The sequence below is a fragment of the Dictyostelium purpureum genome, assembly GCF_000190715.1.
Source record: "Dictyostelium purpureum unplaced genomic scaffold DICPUscaffold_372, whole genome shotgun sequence".
Taxonomy (NCBI): Eukaryota; Evosea; class Eumycetozoa; order Dictyosteliales; family Dictyosteliaceae; genus Dictyostelium; species Dictyostelium purpureum.
This window is the reverse complement of record NW_003519708.1, coordinates 12,700-32,620: the sequence shown is the minus strand read 5'-3', so window position 1 is coordinate 32,620 and position 19,921 is coordinate 12,700. Positions and strand designations below refer to the sequence as shown.

The 19,921-nt window shown below is 28.1% G+C and overlaps 1 protein-coding gene across 1 annotated transcript; it reads left to right on the top strand.

Annotated features, from left to right (window-relative positions):
• Nucleotides 1–2,235: 2,235 nt before the first annotated feature.
• DICPUDRAFT_157581 (uncharacterized protein) lies at nt 2,236–19,903 on the top strand (the record flags this gene model as incomplete). The annotated part of the gene is made up of 7 exons (XM_003292772.1): nt 2,236–2,438; nt 3,191–3,338; nt 3,404–3,478; nt 3,539–3,876; nt 3,916–18,353; nt 18,432–18,678; nt 18,748–19,903. 7 exons carry the CDS (start codon nt 2,236–2,238, stop codon nt 19,901–19,903), a joined length of 16,605 nt encoding a protein of 5,534 aa, XP_003292820.1.
• Between the last annotated feature and the right edge of the window lie 18 nt (nt 19,904–19,921).

The following is a 19,921-nucleotide window of genomic DNA, read 5'->3' as shown; positions in this document are numbered from 1 at the left end:
AAAAATTCTCTAGTTCTGTTAACCTCATCATTTTAAGTGGGAGTAAATAAAAAAATTTAATTTGGACAATTTATATTCCAATTTCCAATTCATCTGTTTCAGTATTTATCTTTTTTAACTTTTTTTTTTTTTTTTTTCTTTTTTTTTTTTTTTTTATTAAAATATAAAAACAAAAATATATTTACAAAAAAAAAAATAATAAAAAAACAAATATATGTAAATGAAAAGAGTGATAAAAAAATATAAAAAAAATATGTTATTTAAAAAAAAAAAAAAAAAAAATTAATTTTGAGTTTTTTGAATTTTTTTATTTTATTTTATTTATAGACCATCATATACTGAATTCTATTATTATTATGGTACATAATTAGGTATATAACTACAAAAGTTTTGCACTAACTTCTGTCTATCAGTTAAGAGTTGCTGAATAAAAAAGTTAGTTTATACACATATTTAAATGATACCATACCTATTTATTTACAAAATTAAATTAATTAGTTTTTCATTTTATTTTTAGATATTGATTTTATTGGACCATTAGTTTCAGATTTAAAGATAACCACGAATTTTTGACTTACCCCTTCAATAAGAATGGTGAAAAGGTTAACACGACTTTTATTAATTTATTTTTAGAAAAAATTTTAGTAATTTAATTATGATTATTTAACTTTAGTTATTTTAATTTTTTCTTCAAAGCCTTATTACTTTATTTTTAAAAGAATTTTTAATAATTTAATTTTGATTATTTAATTTTAGTTATTTAATTTTGATTATTAACTTTAGTTATTTAATTTTTATTTGTAATTCATCGATAAAGTTCTGTAGCTTTCAGGTGTATCGATATTTTCACTCTAAATATCTGTATTCAATATCTTGGTAAACTTCCCGAGCCTGTTGACTATCTCTGACACTTCAAAGCCGCAATGTAGTCACATTGTGATATATGTGATGGAACCCCTATCTGAAAGATGGTTACAGTTAGAGCTCCACTCGGAGTTACAGGAATATTACTAAGTTTAATAAAGAAATATAGTTATAATAGAAATATAGTTTAGAAACCTTTATTTAAGTATTTTAGTTATTATATTATTAATTGTTATTGTTATTAGAAGTTAATATTTAATATATGAGTCATTAATAAAGAATTATTACTGAAGTATTTATACTATCATAAACAAGTTGACATGAATGTATATATATGTTAAACATGTGACAGTTTCAACTAAATATATTATAAATGGAAAATTATTACTATTTTAAGAGATATTATTATAAAACTTATTATTACTATTTTAAGAGATATTATTATAAAACTTCTTATTACTATTTTAAGAATTATTATTTGAAAACTTTCATTATCTTTATGAGGTATCATTACATATATGTAATGAAGCTCTATACAGCTTACAAATAATTAAGTATATATATGTAAAATAAGTATAACAAATAAACAACAAATAACAAATATTATATGTGTAATGAACATGTAGTTTATTTAATAATATAGAATAAAAAAACCTCTGAAGTTTTAGACTGAGGACTTGAGGTATTTATACAGAATGAGATTGGTTCTAGAAGCTAATTCTTAAGTTATTTGGAAACACTGGAATTGGTAGTTACTAAACAGTAGTTAGAAAACAGCAGTTAGTGACTCTTAATAAGTCTAGGGTCATAGCGTTAATATCATAACAGTATATATGGTCGGACGGGGAGGCAGTTATATTACATATATATCACAGCTTGCTCGATTAGCTCAGTCGGCAGAGCGTGGTGCTAATAACGCCACGGTCGCAGGTTCGATCCCTGCATCGAGCAATTGTTTTTCACAAAACTTTATCTTCCTGGTGATTGTGTGGAAATTCTAATAAATGTAATGTATTATCATCAAAATTCACTTAATTAATTAATTATAACTTAAATAGTCATTTAATCAAACAATTATAATAATTAAAAATAATTTAATTTTAAAAATAAAAAAATAAAAAAATAAAAAAATAAAAAAATAAAATAAAAAATTTTCGAATTTTTCGTTTTATTCAATTTTCTCATAAACTTAAAAATCATATAATTTATTATCTTTATTTTTATTGTTTATTAATTATTTATTTATACTTTAAAGTTCATTTACATTACACTTTTTTTTTTCAAGATAACATTACAATACTAGGGCCCAGTAAAAGTAAAGTTAGTAGAGAATTTTAAAAGGTATTTACAAGGAAATTATTTAGATAGAAAATGTATTCAATTAAAGAAGAAAACGTAGACTCAGTAAAAGTCGAAAATGACATTACCGTTAAACTTGTCGCTGCAGAACAGTACATCAATAAATTGTTGGAGGATGTTAAAAGACTTACCATTGAAAATAAGGACATATCAAACAAACTCAATTCACAAACTCATCAAAATTCAGTTTGTTTGATATGTCCTTATTTTCAATGGTAAGTCTGATGACTATATTTTGATTCTATAAATGTATTATAAATACTATTTTGTAAGTTACTTATTTATATAATATTTATTTAAAAAAAAAAAAAAATAATATTTACCAGGCTAAACTACAAATTAACATTTTAAATTACTTTTTTATGATTCATTTATGATTAACCAAATTTAGAAATTTTTTCTATCTGCATAAAATTGGATAACTATTTCTAAATTGAACATACAATAAAAATATTCTGTTATATGAAAATATTCAAATATATCATAAAAAAAACCAAACAACAAAAAAAATAAAAATAATTTTAAAAATAAAAATAAAAAAATTTTTTTTTTTTTTTTTTTTTTTTGAAAATTTTTTTATTTTTTATTTTAAATAAAAAGATTTTTCTGTAAACTTTTACTTTTTTTTTTTTTTTTTTTTTTTTTTTTTTTTTAATTTTATATAAATCATTTATAAAACTCGACTTAGTGTTAGTTTTGTTTTTATATTTTTTTATAATAAAAAATAAATACCTTATTTATCACTCTTCCCGCCTAATTAATAAATTTTTTAAATTTAATTAAAATCAAAAAAAATTGAGAAACAGAGATAGATATTTAATAATAAATAAAAGTAAAAGGTTATTTATTAAATAATAATAATAGTTATATAAATATAGCAAATATTTAAGCATTAGAAAAAAATGTTTGAATCATTAGTTGCAGATATCATTGCAAAATATATAGGGGAATACATCAAAAATATTAGTTCAGAGCAATTAAAGATTAATGTATTCTCTGGTAATGCTGTTTTAAAGAATTTAGAAATTAAAGGTGAAGCATTACAATCATTCAAATTACCATTACACGTTCAAAAAGGTATAATTGGTACATTAACTTTAAAAATCCCATGGACTGTAAGTTTAATACCTATTAAAATGTACCTTAAAACATCAAAATATTAATTCTTTTTTTACTTTAGAATATTAAATCAAGTCCAGTTATTTTAGAAATTGATTCTATTTCATTATATGCAATCCCTCAGACAGGTTTTGACGTAAGTATACTATATATAACTTCTAAATGGTAATTTATATTAATAACCAAAATTTATTAGTACAATGAAGAAGAGGAAAAAAGAAAACAAATTGAATATAAAAAAAAGAAATTAGAAAAATTCGAATTGATTAGATCATTTAAGGAGGGTAGTGGCAATGAACAGAAATCAACAAAACAGGATACATTTATGGCAAGTGTAATGTCAAAAATTTTAAATAATATACAGGTTAAAATTCAAAATTTTCATTTAAGATATGAGGAAATTAGAGGGGGTAAAGTTTATTCATTGGGTATTTCGTTTGGGTCATTAACAGCACATCCAACTGATAATAATTGGCAAACTATGAATGCATCAGATACAAATGCAAATCCAAATAGCAACAGCTCACTTTTCAAGTATATAGAGTTAACCAATTTTTCAATATATTTAAATAGCGAAAACAAAGAGGAGGCATCCATCCAATCTATAGTGGCAAAGAATGATAATCAATTGTTTATAAACAAGTTGAATAGTATGATTGGTTTACATAGCAACTTGGGTCATCATCAATATATATTGAAACCAATCACTGTCAGGTTAAAGATCGAATTGAATCGTAATCTAGACATGAATCTCGATGTGCCACGTATGAGAGTCTATTGTAAATTTGATCAGATTTCATTTGTAATAGAAGAGAACCAATATCAAACCATCCTCAAACTACTCACCACAATTGGTAACTATGCGCAAGAAATAAAGTATCTAAAGTATCGTCCCAAACAAAGACCAAAGCAAGATCCACGTGGATGGTGGCGTTATGTTGGCGAGGTAATAAGAGAGTCAATTCGTGAAAAGATACAGAAACGTTCATGGACATTCATTCAAAAGCGTCGTCAACATCGTAAAGAATATGTATTATTATTTAAAAAGCTACAGAATGTAGATTGGTTAGAGCCACTCAACGAAAAGGAGATAAAGCAACTATCAGAAATGGAGGAGCAATTAAGTTTCGAAGATATCATTTATTTTAGATCATTGGCACGTAGAGAATTGGCCATGGAAACCGAGATTGCAGATCAAAAGAAAGGTGAATTTTATGCAAGCGTCAAAAGAAATGCATCGAAAAGTTGGTTTAGTTGGGGTTCAGCCTCTGCAGCAACCACCGAGGCACCACGTCTTTCGATTCAATTGACCAAAGAACAACAAAATGAAATTTTAAAATCGATGGAATACGACGAAATCGCACTTAGCGCAACCATTGAAATGCCACCACACTATGTTTCCAATATTATTGAGGTTCAAATTGATGCCGTAATCTTCACTGTTATTGGTAGTCGTGTTGGAGAGGATCCACTAATTAAATCCTATTTAAATAATATCAATTTTAAATTATCACAAAGAGCCCAAGGTTTTAAATTAGAATTAGATTTAGAATCATTCAATGTATTAGATAACAATAAAAATAATTCTTTATTCTCTTATGTAGTAACATCAAAACCAAAATATAAAAGATCAAAAGATAATAAAATTAAAGAAATAAATGATAATAATAATGATAATAATAATGATAATAATAATAATAGTGATAATAACAGTGATAGTCAAGATATAATTGAAAATAATAATAATAATTTAAATAATAATTTATTTCATATTATATTCGAATCAAAACCAATTAATTCAAGTTATGATTATGCATTATCATTAGTATTAAAATCATTAGAAATTATTATCAACAAACAACAAATTGAAAGATTGGTAGAGTTTGCAACACCAAAAGAAACAGTAAATTTATTTAGTTTATCATCTGCCGCTTTAGAAGAATTTATATTATTAAAAGAAATGACTATTTTTCAATTACGTGAAGTTGTAAATCATCACAAAACCATTGATTTGTTTATCGACGCTAAAGCTCCAATTTTAATTATTCCAGAGCATTACTCAACCAAAGATATTACAGATGATACAAATTTAATAATTTTAGATTTGGGTAACTTTTTAATGCAATCAGATATATCAAAGAAACCAAGAAAAACAATTTCAATTGAAACTCCCTTTATAATAAATGAACAAATTACAAAATTGGTTGACCAAGAAGAACAGGAATATAGTGATGATAATAATAATAGTGATAATAATAGTAATAATCAATTAATAGCGCCAGAAATAACAAATACAATAACTACAGAAGCAACAGCGACAAATGATGAAGAGGATGAGAACTTAAAAGTTTCCGATTTATATGACCATTATAGAGCAACGTTATCATCAATTAAAGTATTATTAGCAACTCATAAACAGGATTGGTACTCGCCCGATGAAAATAATTCAAAAGGTTATCAGATAGTTGAAGAAATGTCCATTAATTTACATATTCAATCATGTATAGAGCCAAATGAACTTTCATTAACAATGTTTAAAGTTAGTGGTGTTTTACCTCAGGTCAAAATGAATATTTCCGATAATAGTTACTTGCGTTTATATAGGATGGCAAATACCCTTAGTAGAATTCATTCCAAAACAACAACCACTACCATCACCGCATTCAATCATTTCAAGGATATCTACTCTAATACTCAAGATACATTTGTGCAACAAGTTGATGCCACCACAACTGAGATCAAACTATCTGATGCATACAAACAGGTTTTATCAAAAAGAAAAATATTTGATGCTTCTTTCAAATTAGAAAAAGTATTAATCAATATTCTGTCATTGAAAAGCGGTAGTTCCATCGTAACAACATCGAACACAAGCAATAGTTTATTACAATTACGTATTTCAAATTTACAGGTATCATTAAAGAAACGTACATACGATTATAAAGGTCACCTCTTATTAGGTTCATTCGAGGTTGAAGATTGCCAAGAAACCTCAGAGAGATTCAATTGCCTAATTACTAGTCAATCAAGATATTTAACTTCTAGCGGTCAACCAGCAACAGCATCATCATCAACTTCGTCATTACCACCAATTACAAATAGATTAATTTCAATCGATACAGATCTTATTGATAAAGAGTCACCAAATTATCAAAATATAGATACAAATATAAACTTTTCTTTTGGCGAATTAAATTTTAATTATAATCCAAAGTCAATAGGTAAAATTCTTTGTTTCTTAGATTATTGTTTTGAAGAAACTTTTACTTTAAAAGAACAGTTTTCAAATATTACAATAAATAGTAACTCAATTTCATTAAATACAAGTCTTTCATCAACACCATTACCAAACTCTTCACCCTTATTATTATCAAATAATAATAATCAAAATGAATTAGAACAACAGATTTTAAATTCAAAATTATTGCAGCAACCACAGCAACAGCCACAGCAATTACCAGCAGCAACTAATTTTAATATTAAAGCTAAAGCCAGTATTTATTCTTTATCAATATCTTTAAATGAGTCTGGCAGAGAGCTAGGTAGATTTTCAATTAATGAATTTGCAATTGATGAATGTATAATATCAGGTCGTTCATTAGAAATTTCAGGTCGTTTAGAAAGTATTACAATTGATAGTTTTCTCGATAATCCAAATGAAGGTTTTAAGATTTTAACACCAAAAGATTCGGGCGTTTCAATGGCAAAATTCAAATACTGTACTTTTAATAATAATCACCATATAAATAATAAATTATCACAACAAAACTCACAACCAATCAACCAATTTGATAAAGAAATCGAATTGTACCTTAAGAGTATAAGATTAACTGTTTTGGTTGACTTTATATTAAAAGCCAAGCATTTAGTTGAATTGCCCTTTAAAACTGTAAAATATGACTCATTGTATAGATATCAACAACAACAAGAAGAATTAAATAAACAAGAACAAAATTCTCCAGATGAAACTATCAATACATTATCGAATTCTACGGATATAATAAATAACTCAAGTTTATCATCGTTCCAACCAATTGGATATAAACCCCAAAAAATTAATTACAAAGTATTTTTAGAAAGTCCGCAGGTTATTCTATCCAGCAGTGATGATATTCATAGTGACCATGATAGAATTATAGCTGAATTGGGTTCAATTGATGTTAAAACTACAATTATTAGAAATAAAGAAAAACTATTATCAATTAATGAGGATGATGGTGATCAAGAGGTTAATGTTGATTGGGAATCAATTGAAGCCAATCTATGTGATATGAACATCAAAACTTTCAAAAATGGTGTTTATCATCAAGTTTTACACAATTTATCGATTTATAACAAGATTGAAACCATTCTATGCGACGAATTTGGTAGATATGTTCCATTCCAGAGATTACCACAACAAAAGAAAGTCGATGTTAATATTAAAGAAATCAAGGTTGAATTTTTAGATTTAGAGCATTCATTAATTTTTTCACTAACTAAAGACGTTATAAATAGAATTACTTCAAAATCTCCCAAAGATTTACTGTCTTCAAAATCTTCAAAAAATCAATCAAAATCAAATTCTTTATCAAATTCAAATAAATTATTACCTCAATTACCATCATCAGTTCTTTCACCTACTAAATCAAATAACTCGGATGAGCTATCTTTGTCATCAAATAATATTTTAGCATCATCATCAAATTTATTTGTAAACAACGATAAAAAATATTTAGTAAATTTAATAAATTTAAATATTTCAAGTTTCCAATTAATTATGAAGCTAGATCCATCGACAGCCGACAGTAATGATTTTAGTACTATACAGGTAACCAATATTTCGTTATCATCAGAATCTTGCGATAGAAACACAGTATCCTCAATGATTGTAACAATCGATGATATGATATTATATGATGATAGGGTTAATAATAAAGGCTATAATAAATTATTAGAAAAGCAAGATACCAGCTCAAAATTACCATTGGTCAAGATAGAGATATTAAGTTTTAAAGAGAAGAGTATCGAAGATAATTCAATGTGGGATAACAGTATTTCAGTAGAGGTCCAACCAATCAAATTTGTATTGTCCCTTGGTTTAATTTTAGGCATTAAAGATTTCTTTTTATTACCATTTGTTACAACATTAAATAGTGATCAATTAAAAAATTATAATGCAGATTCTATTGAAGTACCAACATTATCTGGCGTAGTCGAGTCATTAGAATCTAATCCACCCTCAAAACTTAAATTATCAGTAGTTGCTCATTCACCACAAGTCATATTACCAATTTCTAATCACTCATCAAAGGTACTGGCTATGGATATTAAGGGTGGTGTCACATTAACCAATACTTTTACCCCATTGTTTGTGGAATCAGCCTCAACTGCTTTTGATTACGAGCAAATGTTTATTTTATTATCAAATGCAGATTTCACAATTTATGAAATCTCCAAAGAAACTATCTCAAGCAATGAAAACAATGAAAATGATTGTTACAACTATCAACTACAATATTTAGAAAAAATCACAAAAGAGTCTTTTAATGTTCAAGTAAATTATTCTAGCTGGGATTCTATCTATACAAACACCATTGAATTGTTAACCTTAGGTAAGCAGCCAACAGAGGTTACAGTATCAATCGAGAAATTATCTTTACTAGTTAATGAACTCCAATATCAAGCATTTTGTGATATGTTAGCTCATTTACTTCGTAATATGGATGACACTCCAAAATTAAAACTTAAGAAACGTAACCCATACATGTTGAATGTTCTCTTGGATAAATCAAGCCCACCAGAATCACTCCTCGATATTTTTGGTATGAAGGTTTTCTGTAAATTCAATATGGTGTTTATCGACCTCTTGTCAAACGATGGTCAATCAATCGATTTCGCTAAATTGGTACTTGACAATGTTGATTTATCAATAGATATGGCAACCGAAAATAGACCAAAGAAAATGCTAATCAAAGGTACTGTTGATGAATTAAATGTTTTCGATTGTAGAGGCAATCTCAAATCAAAACCATTTAATATTTTAGAAAGATACTCCAAATCTTTACCAATGATGGAGTTTACCCAATTAATGTATCAATCAAATTCGCCATTCTTCCAAAAAGATCAATTACATTCAAGTTCATTAGATTTCAATTTAAATAATATCAAAGCATTTGCATATCCATCTTTTGCATTGCGTGTTTGGGATTGGGTGGTTTTGTCTATCACTTCAGTATTTGGTAGTTACCAACACGATAAGTTTGATGGCAGTTGTGACACTAATGAAGAAAGAGAACAAATGTTAATTTTAGAAAAATTGAAACATTCTTCAAATGGTCAAAATAATAGAATGAAAATGAACGTCGTTTTACCAAATCCTATTATCATATTACCATCAGATCAAGATAAGAAAGTTCACATAGAAATCAAACCTAAAGAGCTCTGCATCTATAATGAGTTCTTTTTAAGAACCAATTGTTTGGGTATTCCAGATTATCAAGATGCCATCAACATTTCATTAAATGCTATTGATATTAATTTATTAACCCATAATGGTATTACCGAGTCTAGTATTGTTAGAAACTCAAATTTATTAGTAACAATGGAAACTATTTATAGCATCTATCAAGAAGATTTTCACAGTTCCAGTGGCTCATTATTGTCAACCAATAAATTCACAATAAAATCACCTTCTTTGGAGTTTAAATTTGACCAGGTCCAATACCACCATTTCTATCATTGTGTAAACAATGCATTAAAGCATCAGTACGAAATGGATTCTTTAGAGAATGAAATCTTTTTAAAACCAAATTTCAATCCAAAACCAAATGATATGGTCACATCTATTTTACTAGATTCAATCAAGCTAAAAATGTTGGATCAAGATCAAGACGAAGAGGATCAAGATGAAATTCATTCAGAAATTATAATTTCAGATCTTAGTTTAGAGAATATTATTAACTCAAAGGATGGTTCAATGCAAGTTGTAGGTTTGTTGGGTAACCTAAAAATAGAGGATTCTATTAACCAAATTGTTATTCTCGAGCCAATTGCTTCAAATTCTGATAGATTCTTTACAATGTTCAAATATAAAACTATTGGTAATGGGTTATCCACTATAAAAGATCCGTTACAATGGGACACCGAGTTTGAATTTAGCATGAAATCAGTACAATGTAATCTATCACTACCAAATATCAATGTTCCTCTTGCCATTCAATCATTTTTATTATCAGTTTTAGAAAAATACCCAATTGCCACTAGACCATCAAAGAGTAAATCTGAAGACCAAAGTGGTATCAGTAAAACTAAACCAAAAATGAAAATTGATATCAATTTATTATATTCAAAAATTATAGTATCACCATACTCAAACTCATTATCAATTGGTGGTATTGGTAGTAGCAATATTAGTTCATTTAAGCCAACTGGTTTTTCAAATTCCACAGTATCATTATTGTCATTGTCTTCAACTAATTTATCACCCTACGAATATATGGTAATTTCATTCAATAATGTATCAATGAAGCATCAAGCAAACCAATTAGACAAGTTGGACGATAGCGATCTATTGTTACTAGATATCGAAAATATTAAATACAAAGTATCACAGCTTCAAGTCGAAATTATATTGGCTCAACAAAAACCATATTACCTTTTTACCGATATAGATGTTGATGTTAAGCAAAAAACAATTAGAAATTACGATCAAATTATAAACAAAATTCAATGGGAAGATAATCCATTAGATAAATTAAATAAAATTGATGGTGGTGAAGAAGAAAACGAAAAAGGAGATGCTACTTTGAAAAAAGAAAAAGAAGATGAAGATGAAGATGAGGATGATACAGAAAACTATTCAAAATTGTTTAATGATGATATTTTATTATTATCAAAATCAAAAACTTCAATTCATTCAAATGCTTCACAAATTGATTTAAATTCAAATCATTTTCAATTTTTATGGAGTTTATATCAATCGATTGGAAAAATCAATGGTAATAACGATGATAGCAACGAAAGTGAATCCACATCAACAACAGACACACCATCAAATAAAAAGAACCAAAAAGATCAATTATTAAATATGATTGAACTCCAATTAAAAGATATTAGAATCAATTTAATTAATGAATTTCATAAACCAATTTTAAATATTTCATTAAAACAACTAGAGACCTATCTTTGCCAATATGAATCGACCAATAAACAAAGCATTTTCAAAATTATCGGTTCAATTAAATCATTAGAAGCAAAGGATATCAGAAGAGAAAGTATTTTAAATTCCAAATATCAATGCCTTTTCACTGACAACCCATTATCCCAAACACCAAATCTTATTCAGTTTACATATAAACCATGGAGATTAAAATCAAAAGAAGAGTTGTTCAATGATTCTAATTCAAGAAATAATTCAAATCCGGATGCACCAGGCAAATGGGATCAGCATTTATCACTTACAATTAAAAATGCTCAAATTACACCCATTTTCGATTTGTTTTCAGATATCCAGAACCACTTCTTACCATCTTCATTAATTCAAGAACAACAAGAGAAAGATAAAGATCAATTAAAATCTCGACTTAAATTAGATTTATCACTAGATTCAAATAGTTTTATTCTACCAATGAATTTTGAAATTAAAAACTATTACATTAGAAATGACATAAAGAAGTTAATGATTTCAAATGACTATGAGATCCAAAATATCAAAGATTCAGTAACGTCAACAAAACATTCAATTGAAACTACAATTTACTTGGTTGATATTAATGGTTTTACAATGGAGTCAACTATGGATGTTATATTAGAATCAAACGAACCAAGACAATCACGTATTATTCGTGATTCTAATATTTTCATAATTACTAAAATGTTAAACACTCCAGAAAATTTCAAGAAACCAATTTCTACACCAAACATGCAAACTTCGATCAATGTCGAGTCGTTAGACTTCCTCTTTTGTTTAGACGAATATAAATTCATGTATGATACTTTAAATACCACATTAAAGAGATACTATGACTTTAAATTTTTACCATTGTTGCCCAAGCAACCGCCATATCAACCAAACGAAGAGTTAAGCAGCTATGAATTAAATTCAATAGATAACAAAACCATATTAACAATCAACTCTTTAGTTATGAATATGTTTAAACGTCAAAAGCCATTAACCAAAGAGAGCTTAACCCATATCAAACCCCTAGGTCAAGTAATATTAAAGAAATTGTTAATGGACGTTGACATGTGCAAATTAAATCTTAAAATGGTTGGCTCTGTATTATCATGTTTTGTTCGTTCCATTAAAACAAAAGAAAATAGCAAATCATTGTATTTGGATATATTGAAACCCAAATATAATTTCGATTCAAGTGACCAAGATGACTCAATGATTAAATTTGAATTCATTTCTCATTCAGAACCTGTTTCTATTGATGGTGATAAATCTCCACTCAAGATTAAATGGGACACCCAATACAGCGTAGATATTTCAAATATTATATTGGTTAGTAAAATTGCAACATTGTTAAAGATCAAAGATTTTATTTTAGAACCATTACAAACACCGTTCGTCCAAGCTCCATCCAACAAGCCTGCAAAGGATCCAAATTACAAACCAAAAATGTATCAAGTGCTTAAAATGAAACCATGGACTTTGGAAATTCCCGCATCAGATACATCTCAAGATATGATTTCAATTGAATTTGGACAAATCGACATGATCAATTATTATAAGCTATTTGTTGATAATAATGGTTTTACAGTTAATCAACAAGTCGAAGTTTTATTACTCGATATTAGCCAATTTACGCTCTACACCCAAACAGAGAATGGTATAATGTTGAATACAGTCTCAAATTCACCCTCTTTACAATTACAGGTTGAAAGACTATTTACAATTAATAATCGATCCCTAGAGGACATCAGAACACTTGCATTCATAAAGAACCTAGACTTATATTTCTCTGCCAATGACTATCTATTCATCTACACAATTTTCACTGGTAATTGGATGTTTAACGATTTAGAAGAGACCTCTATCCGTCCACCAGACCCACCCGCCACACCAATCTGGAATGGTTGCAGCAAGTTTGTATACATGCCATTAGATCACTGTGACCAAATGAAAGTCTCTGAAAATCAATTTTCATCTCATCTAGGCTTTATTAATGTATCAGAGAATCAAGTTTTACAAACATTCAAATTGGATATTGAAACATTTAATTTCCATATGAACCCGGTATATGATCCTTTGGCAATCTTAATAATGGAGAATCTTACATTAAATTACACAATGTATCGTGATGGTATTCAAAAAACATCGATGGAGCTTTTGAATGTATTACTTTTAGATGAAAGAAACAACTCATCGTGTGTATTTAAAGAGATTTTAACCCGTAAACAATTCGACTCTTCTACCACAACTCCAAAAAAATCTTCATCTGTTAATTCACCATTCTCTCCATTATCACCACAATTCAGTAGCAGTAACAAAGTAAATGATGATAATACAATTCCTCCACATATTGTCATTGACTTCTTAATGGATCCAAATCATAATAGACAATTTACTTCAATTAAAATCGATCATCCAAAATTATTCGTTTCACCCAATTCAATTTTACCATTATTAGATTTCTTCACTACAATCCAACCTCAAGTTGAAAATGAAAAGAATAATACCAAACCAATATTATTAGAGGATGAGTTTTTTGATCAGCTCTATGAAAACCAATTAAAATCATCAGATTCACAATTCCAACAAAAAAAAGCAGCCCAACCAAAATCACCACCACACACTAGATTCTACCTTCAAGTTACCAAGCCAAAACTATTACTTGTAGAAGATGAAACTCAACAAAATACAAATGCTCTTGTCATGAAAATGCCAGTTGAATTCCACTACTCTAGAACATCAGATTTAAATCAAACTATGGAATTACACGCATCAAAATGCCAAGTTTTTAAAACCACACCTTTCTCTGATACTAATAATTTCATTTCGACACCAATTACCAATTCATTTGCTTTCAACTGTATTTTCATTCAATTCAATGCTAATGATCAACAAACCATTGAAATGCGTTTCCAACCTTTAAACATTGGTTTATCTTACAAAGAGTTTTTAATGATTCAAAGATTAATAAATAACTTATCATTTGGTAACTATAAAAAACAATTACAACAACAAAAAGAGCAACAAGAGCAAAAAGATAAGCAAGAAAATGAAAACGATGAAAATGGTTCCTCCTCAAACAAAGAAGAAGAAGAGATAAAATTACGATATAGAGAGTTGGAGAAAAAGAAAAAAGAACAAAGAGAAAATTCAAAATCAAAATCATTAATTGCTCCAGGCAGACCAGATGAAAGTAGTAGCTTTATGCACAAAACAAGAATTCATGTAGAGTTTTTAGGTAGAATTAGTTTAACATTAATTGATGAAGCTGTAACAATGAAGGATATTCCATTCATCCAAATGAATATTGGTGAATTCAGATCAGATTTCTGGGGATGGGAAGAATACTCTTTCTTGACATGTGATATGTACCTAAAAGTTGAAGTATTCAATCAAAAACATATGGCTTTTGATTCGTTGGTTGAACAATTCCAATTAAATGTTCAAGTTCTTCAATCTGACGATCCAAAATTAAAAGTTTCATTAAAATCACTTTCACCAGTTAACATTAATATCTCACAACCATTTATTCAAGCTCTTGGAAATTTCTATCAAAATATTTTAAAGATTGATAATGAAAATAGTCTAAATATGAACAGTCCAAGTAATAGTAATAACTCAAGTTTAAATAATAGTTTAAATAATAGTGTCAATGGTATTTTATCTGCAAATAATAACAATATGGCAAATAGTTTTAGTTCACCAGAACTGGTTCTTTTTGATGCTAATGACGAATTTGTCTTGCAAAATGACAATACAAGCCCTGTTAACACAATAAAGAAAACAACCATTGCAACTCCAAAAGGCACAGGTAATCAAAACAATAGTAACCAAAGTGCTTCCTCTTCAAGAGGTCACCAAAGATCTTTTTCAAATACCATACATGACCTATCCATCACAACAACACCAGGATGGAGAAAACCAATCAGCCAAGATTATTTAGAACTAAATAGTGCAAAGAGTTCACTTAGTAATAGTATTATCAATAGTAAAGTTAGAGATCTGAGATCAACAGTCGATCTATCCTCCCTTAGTAGCGGTATTGGTCAAGTTCGTCGTCATAGTAGACAAGCCTCAGTTACTTCACCATCTTTAAATACTCAATCACTTTATACCACCGAAAGTAACAATCAATTTTGGGTTGTAAATTTAACTGGTAAAGCAATTGAATATTATGTTGAAGATTTAAATTTCATTCAATCATACAATGTCAATAGTGACCAAAATACCAACACTGTTATTAACTTGAACACAACATCAAATAGTAATTTAAATAGTTCATTCAATTTATTTAATAGTAATAATAGTATTAATAGCAATAGTAGTAATGGAAGCTCATCATATTTACCATCCTCTTCAAATATAAACAATACAACTACTACCACAACCACAACCAAAACATCATCAAATAATATTAATAATAACTACAATGATGATGATGATATAAAAATTAATAAGAAATCACATCCAAATGATCAAGTTAAAAAAGTTATAAAGAATCAAGAGAAACAAGGTGTTGAATTAAAGAGTGCATTATTTAAAACTAGAGATTTTAGAACACATGGGTCATTAAATGCCAATATTGCTATTAGATTTAAAGAGTCTGATGAATATCCTTGGATTCATAATGTTTCAATTAATCAAATTGGTGATAATTTTTATTTCCCACCATATGGTAACAAAGCAAATATAGTTGTATGCGAAGTAGGTTGGGATGAAAAGAATGAAACAAAAATTGCCACCCTTCGTTCTCCAGTAATGATTAAAAACTCTTCAAATATTCCAATTGAAATTGTTTTAAATAGTCAAAAGAGCGAACCACAATTATTTGGTCCAATTAGAGTTGAGGAAAAGTATTATATACCCGTAGATTTTTGGAATTCAAACAGCTCAATTTCTATTCGTCCACATGGTAAAGATTTTGATTTTGACGATAAAAGTTTAAATCTTTACGAATCCAGTAGTTGGCCAGAAGCATTTATTTTCGATTGCACAAAGAATATCGTTGAAATGGGAGGTAGCCAAGGTGATAATTCTTTCAAGAGTTTCAGTATTAACGAAAACAATAATAATGGTGGGTCTGCAAGCAACTCTTCAAATTCATTACCACAATTAAAGAAAGAACATTTGTATCTAGGTGCATTAACAAGATCAGGTATTAGATGTGATCGTACTGGTTTAATAACTACAACTTTGGTTATAACACCACCATTAATCTTTGAAAATGTGTTAATGTGTGATATTGAAATTCGTTTCGAACAACATTCAAAGAGAAAATCTGCTGATTTCTTAAGAAATGCTCTTTCAAAACCCTCAACCGTTTTAAGTCCCGGTAAACAAACTGCATGGTATTATAATCAAAGTAATGATACTGGTATTCTCTTATCTCTCAAAGGTTTAGGTAAAAATCAATATTTCCATTTACAAAGCTCAAATTTCAATTCACCACTTTCACTTGCAAGCACTGATGACTCGGACCCAAACAAAGTTCCAATGAATGCATTTACTCAAGAAATCGCTTTCCAATGCACACCAGAATATTCATCGACATCCTATACATTAAATCTCAAAATCGATCATAGATTCGAGGGTGGTTGCCACATCGCAAGTATTTATTGTATCAATGCTATTCATAATCACACAATGATTCCATTTTTCCTTCGTCCTTCAAATATCAAAGAGAAACTTACCCTAGAAACCAATGAAAGTCCACTACTTTTATCGCACGACAAATTCTATATTTACCACCCATCCACACCAAAAGTTGCCTCAAAAGAGTTTGATATTATTTTAGGTAAAGAAGATATCATCGAAATTTATGACAATAAATCCGATCAAATGAGATATCAATTTAAAGCAATTGTATCAACTGGTTACAATATATTCTTTAGAACTCGTATTGTCGATATTTATCCACGTTATATTCTTATTAATAAATTACCAATTGCCTTATCATACACTCAATTCAACAAAGATGTACGTGTAATGGCCCGTGATGCTCAAATATTAGAACCAAATACATCCATTCCATTCCATTGGTACAATGGTAAAGAAGAACAACAACTTTCAGTAACCATTAGTGGTAATATTGGCGAATCCTATCAATATTCAGGAGGAATTCGTATTGATCAAGTTGGTGTTAATTTCCTTAAACTTCGTCATTACCATGATGAGTTAATCGAACAATCAGTTAAAGTTGAAGTTAGAGATTCATCCGAATCTACGTTAGTAATCTTTTATAGTAACGACCCACAAAACTTGCCATTCCACATAAAGAACGAAAGTTTTTCCACTCTAGTATTTTATCAAAAATGCCCAGGTTCAAAGAAATATTCACTAAAACCAAATGAAAAAATACACTATACATGGGATTTCCCAAGTGCCGAAAGACAACTCACAGTTCAAATAGATTTCTTTGGAGAAACAGTTCAACAAGATATAAACTTAAACAAAATCAAAGTATTTAAACCAATTAAATTACCAAATAATCAAACTATCTATCCAATCGTTAACTCATCAAATGGTACAACTAGAGATCTTTTGTTCACCACCCATTATCAAGAAAAGAAAGAGTTGGATTTATTAGAGTTTGCTTTTGAAATATCTTTCCCAAATTTAGGCTTCTCTTTAATTGATGATATTCCACAAGAAATGATTTATATTTCATTCAAAGATTTTAACTATTGGATTAGTTCTTCAAATTTAACACACACCACTTGGTTATTAATCGATGATATCCAGATTGATAATCAACAACCAAATACCGAATTCCAAGTTTTGTTATGGTGTGATAAAAAGAAAGATTCTGAAGCTTTACCATTTTTAGAATACTCTGCTGTAAAATTGAAAAATAGTAAGTAACATTATAAACTATATTTAATCTATAACTTTTTTACATTACTCATACTAATCATTCATTTTGCTTTAAAAGAAAATATTGAATATTATGATTTAATTGCATTATATTTAAATGAAATGTATTGTCAAATAGATGATAGAACTCTATTAGATTTAAATAACTTTTATCAAAAAATACCAATGGAAAAATTCCAAAACAAATATTCAGTATCAATCGAAGATATACCCGAAAACTTTTATATTAAATGGTTAATTTTTGCAGAAATTAAAATTTATCTTACTTTTAGTATTTCAAGAGATGGTATTTTAAGAAGTTACAAGTATGCATACTATTTTATATATAATTTGTAATTTTATAAATATTAATTATTTTTTATTTAAATTTAAAGTAAAATGCCAGCACTTAGATTAGTGGTACCTTCATTAGGCAAATCATTAGGTCAATTAGAGAATGCTCCTTTAAATATTAATCAACTTGGTATAAAGAATATTTTTACAACCAAAGCTAATTTATCACAATTATTAATGTCACATTATACAAAACAAATGAAAAGACAAATTCATGTCATTCTTGGTTCATCAAGTATTTTCGGAAGTCCATTGGTATTCTTTAATAACATTAGTACAGGTATGACTGAAGCAATTGAAGATCCAATTATAGGTTCGATTCAGTTAATGAAAAGAATTTTATATGCTGCTGCAAATAGTTCATCAAAATTATTTGGTACCATTTCAAATGGTTTCGCTACATGGTCTTTTGATGAAACCTATTTAAGAAAACGTGACGCAGAAGAAAAAGTTAAAGCAAAACATATCGCTCATGGTCTCTATTTAGGTTCAAAAGGTTTTGCAATGGGTATTGTTAATGGTGTATTTGGAATTGTCGAACATCCAGTTAGAGGCGCAATGCAAGAGGGAGCTTTTGGTTTCCTCAAAGGTTGCGGTAAAGGTATTTTAGGTATTGCAGTTAAACCAGTTACAGGTGTATTTGATTTTGCCAGTAAAACATCAGAAGGTATTCGTAACAATACAAATATTCATCCAGAAAGATTTAGAATCAGAACTCCAAGATATATCAACCCACGTGAACCAATCAAAGAATACTCTATCGACGAAAGTGAAGGTAACTTTTTATTAAAGAGAAACAGCGAAGATATTGTTAAAAATGAAGGCACACTTAAAATGGAATATAAATTCCATGTCATTTTACCCGACTGCACCTTGTTACTCACCAATCATTCTTTAATTTGTCTTTCAAAGAAAGGTATTTATCGTTGGTCTTTCCCATTATTCGAGATTTCAAAATTAAGAGTAATCAATAATCAAGAAAAGTGCAAATTAAATATTCATCTTAAAAATTATCGTAGCTTTGGAACTTTCTCTCAATTAAGAAAAAAGATTTCAATTCATTGTCAAAACGAATCCATCTTATACCAGTTATACAGCAAAATCACCTCATGCTTTAATAAATCAAATCAATTAGAAATCGAAGAAAACAATGAACAAGATAATGAAAATATGATTGCTATGATTTCCAGAAAATAAAATTAAAATTTATTAACA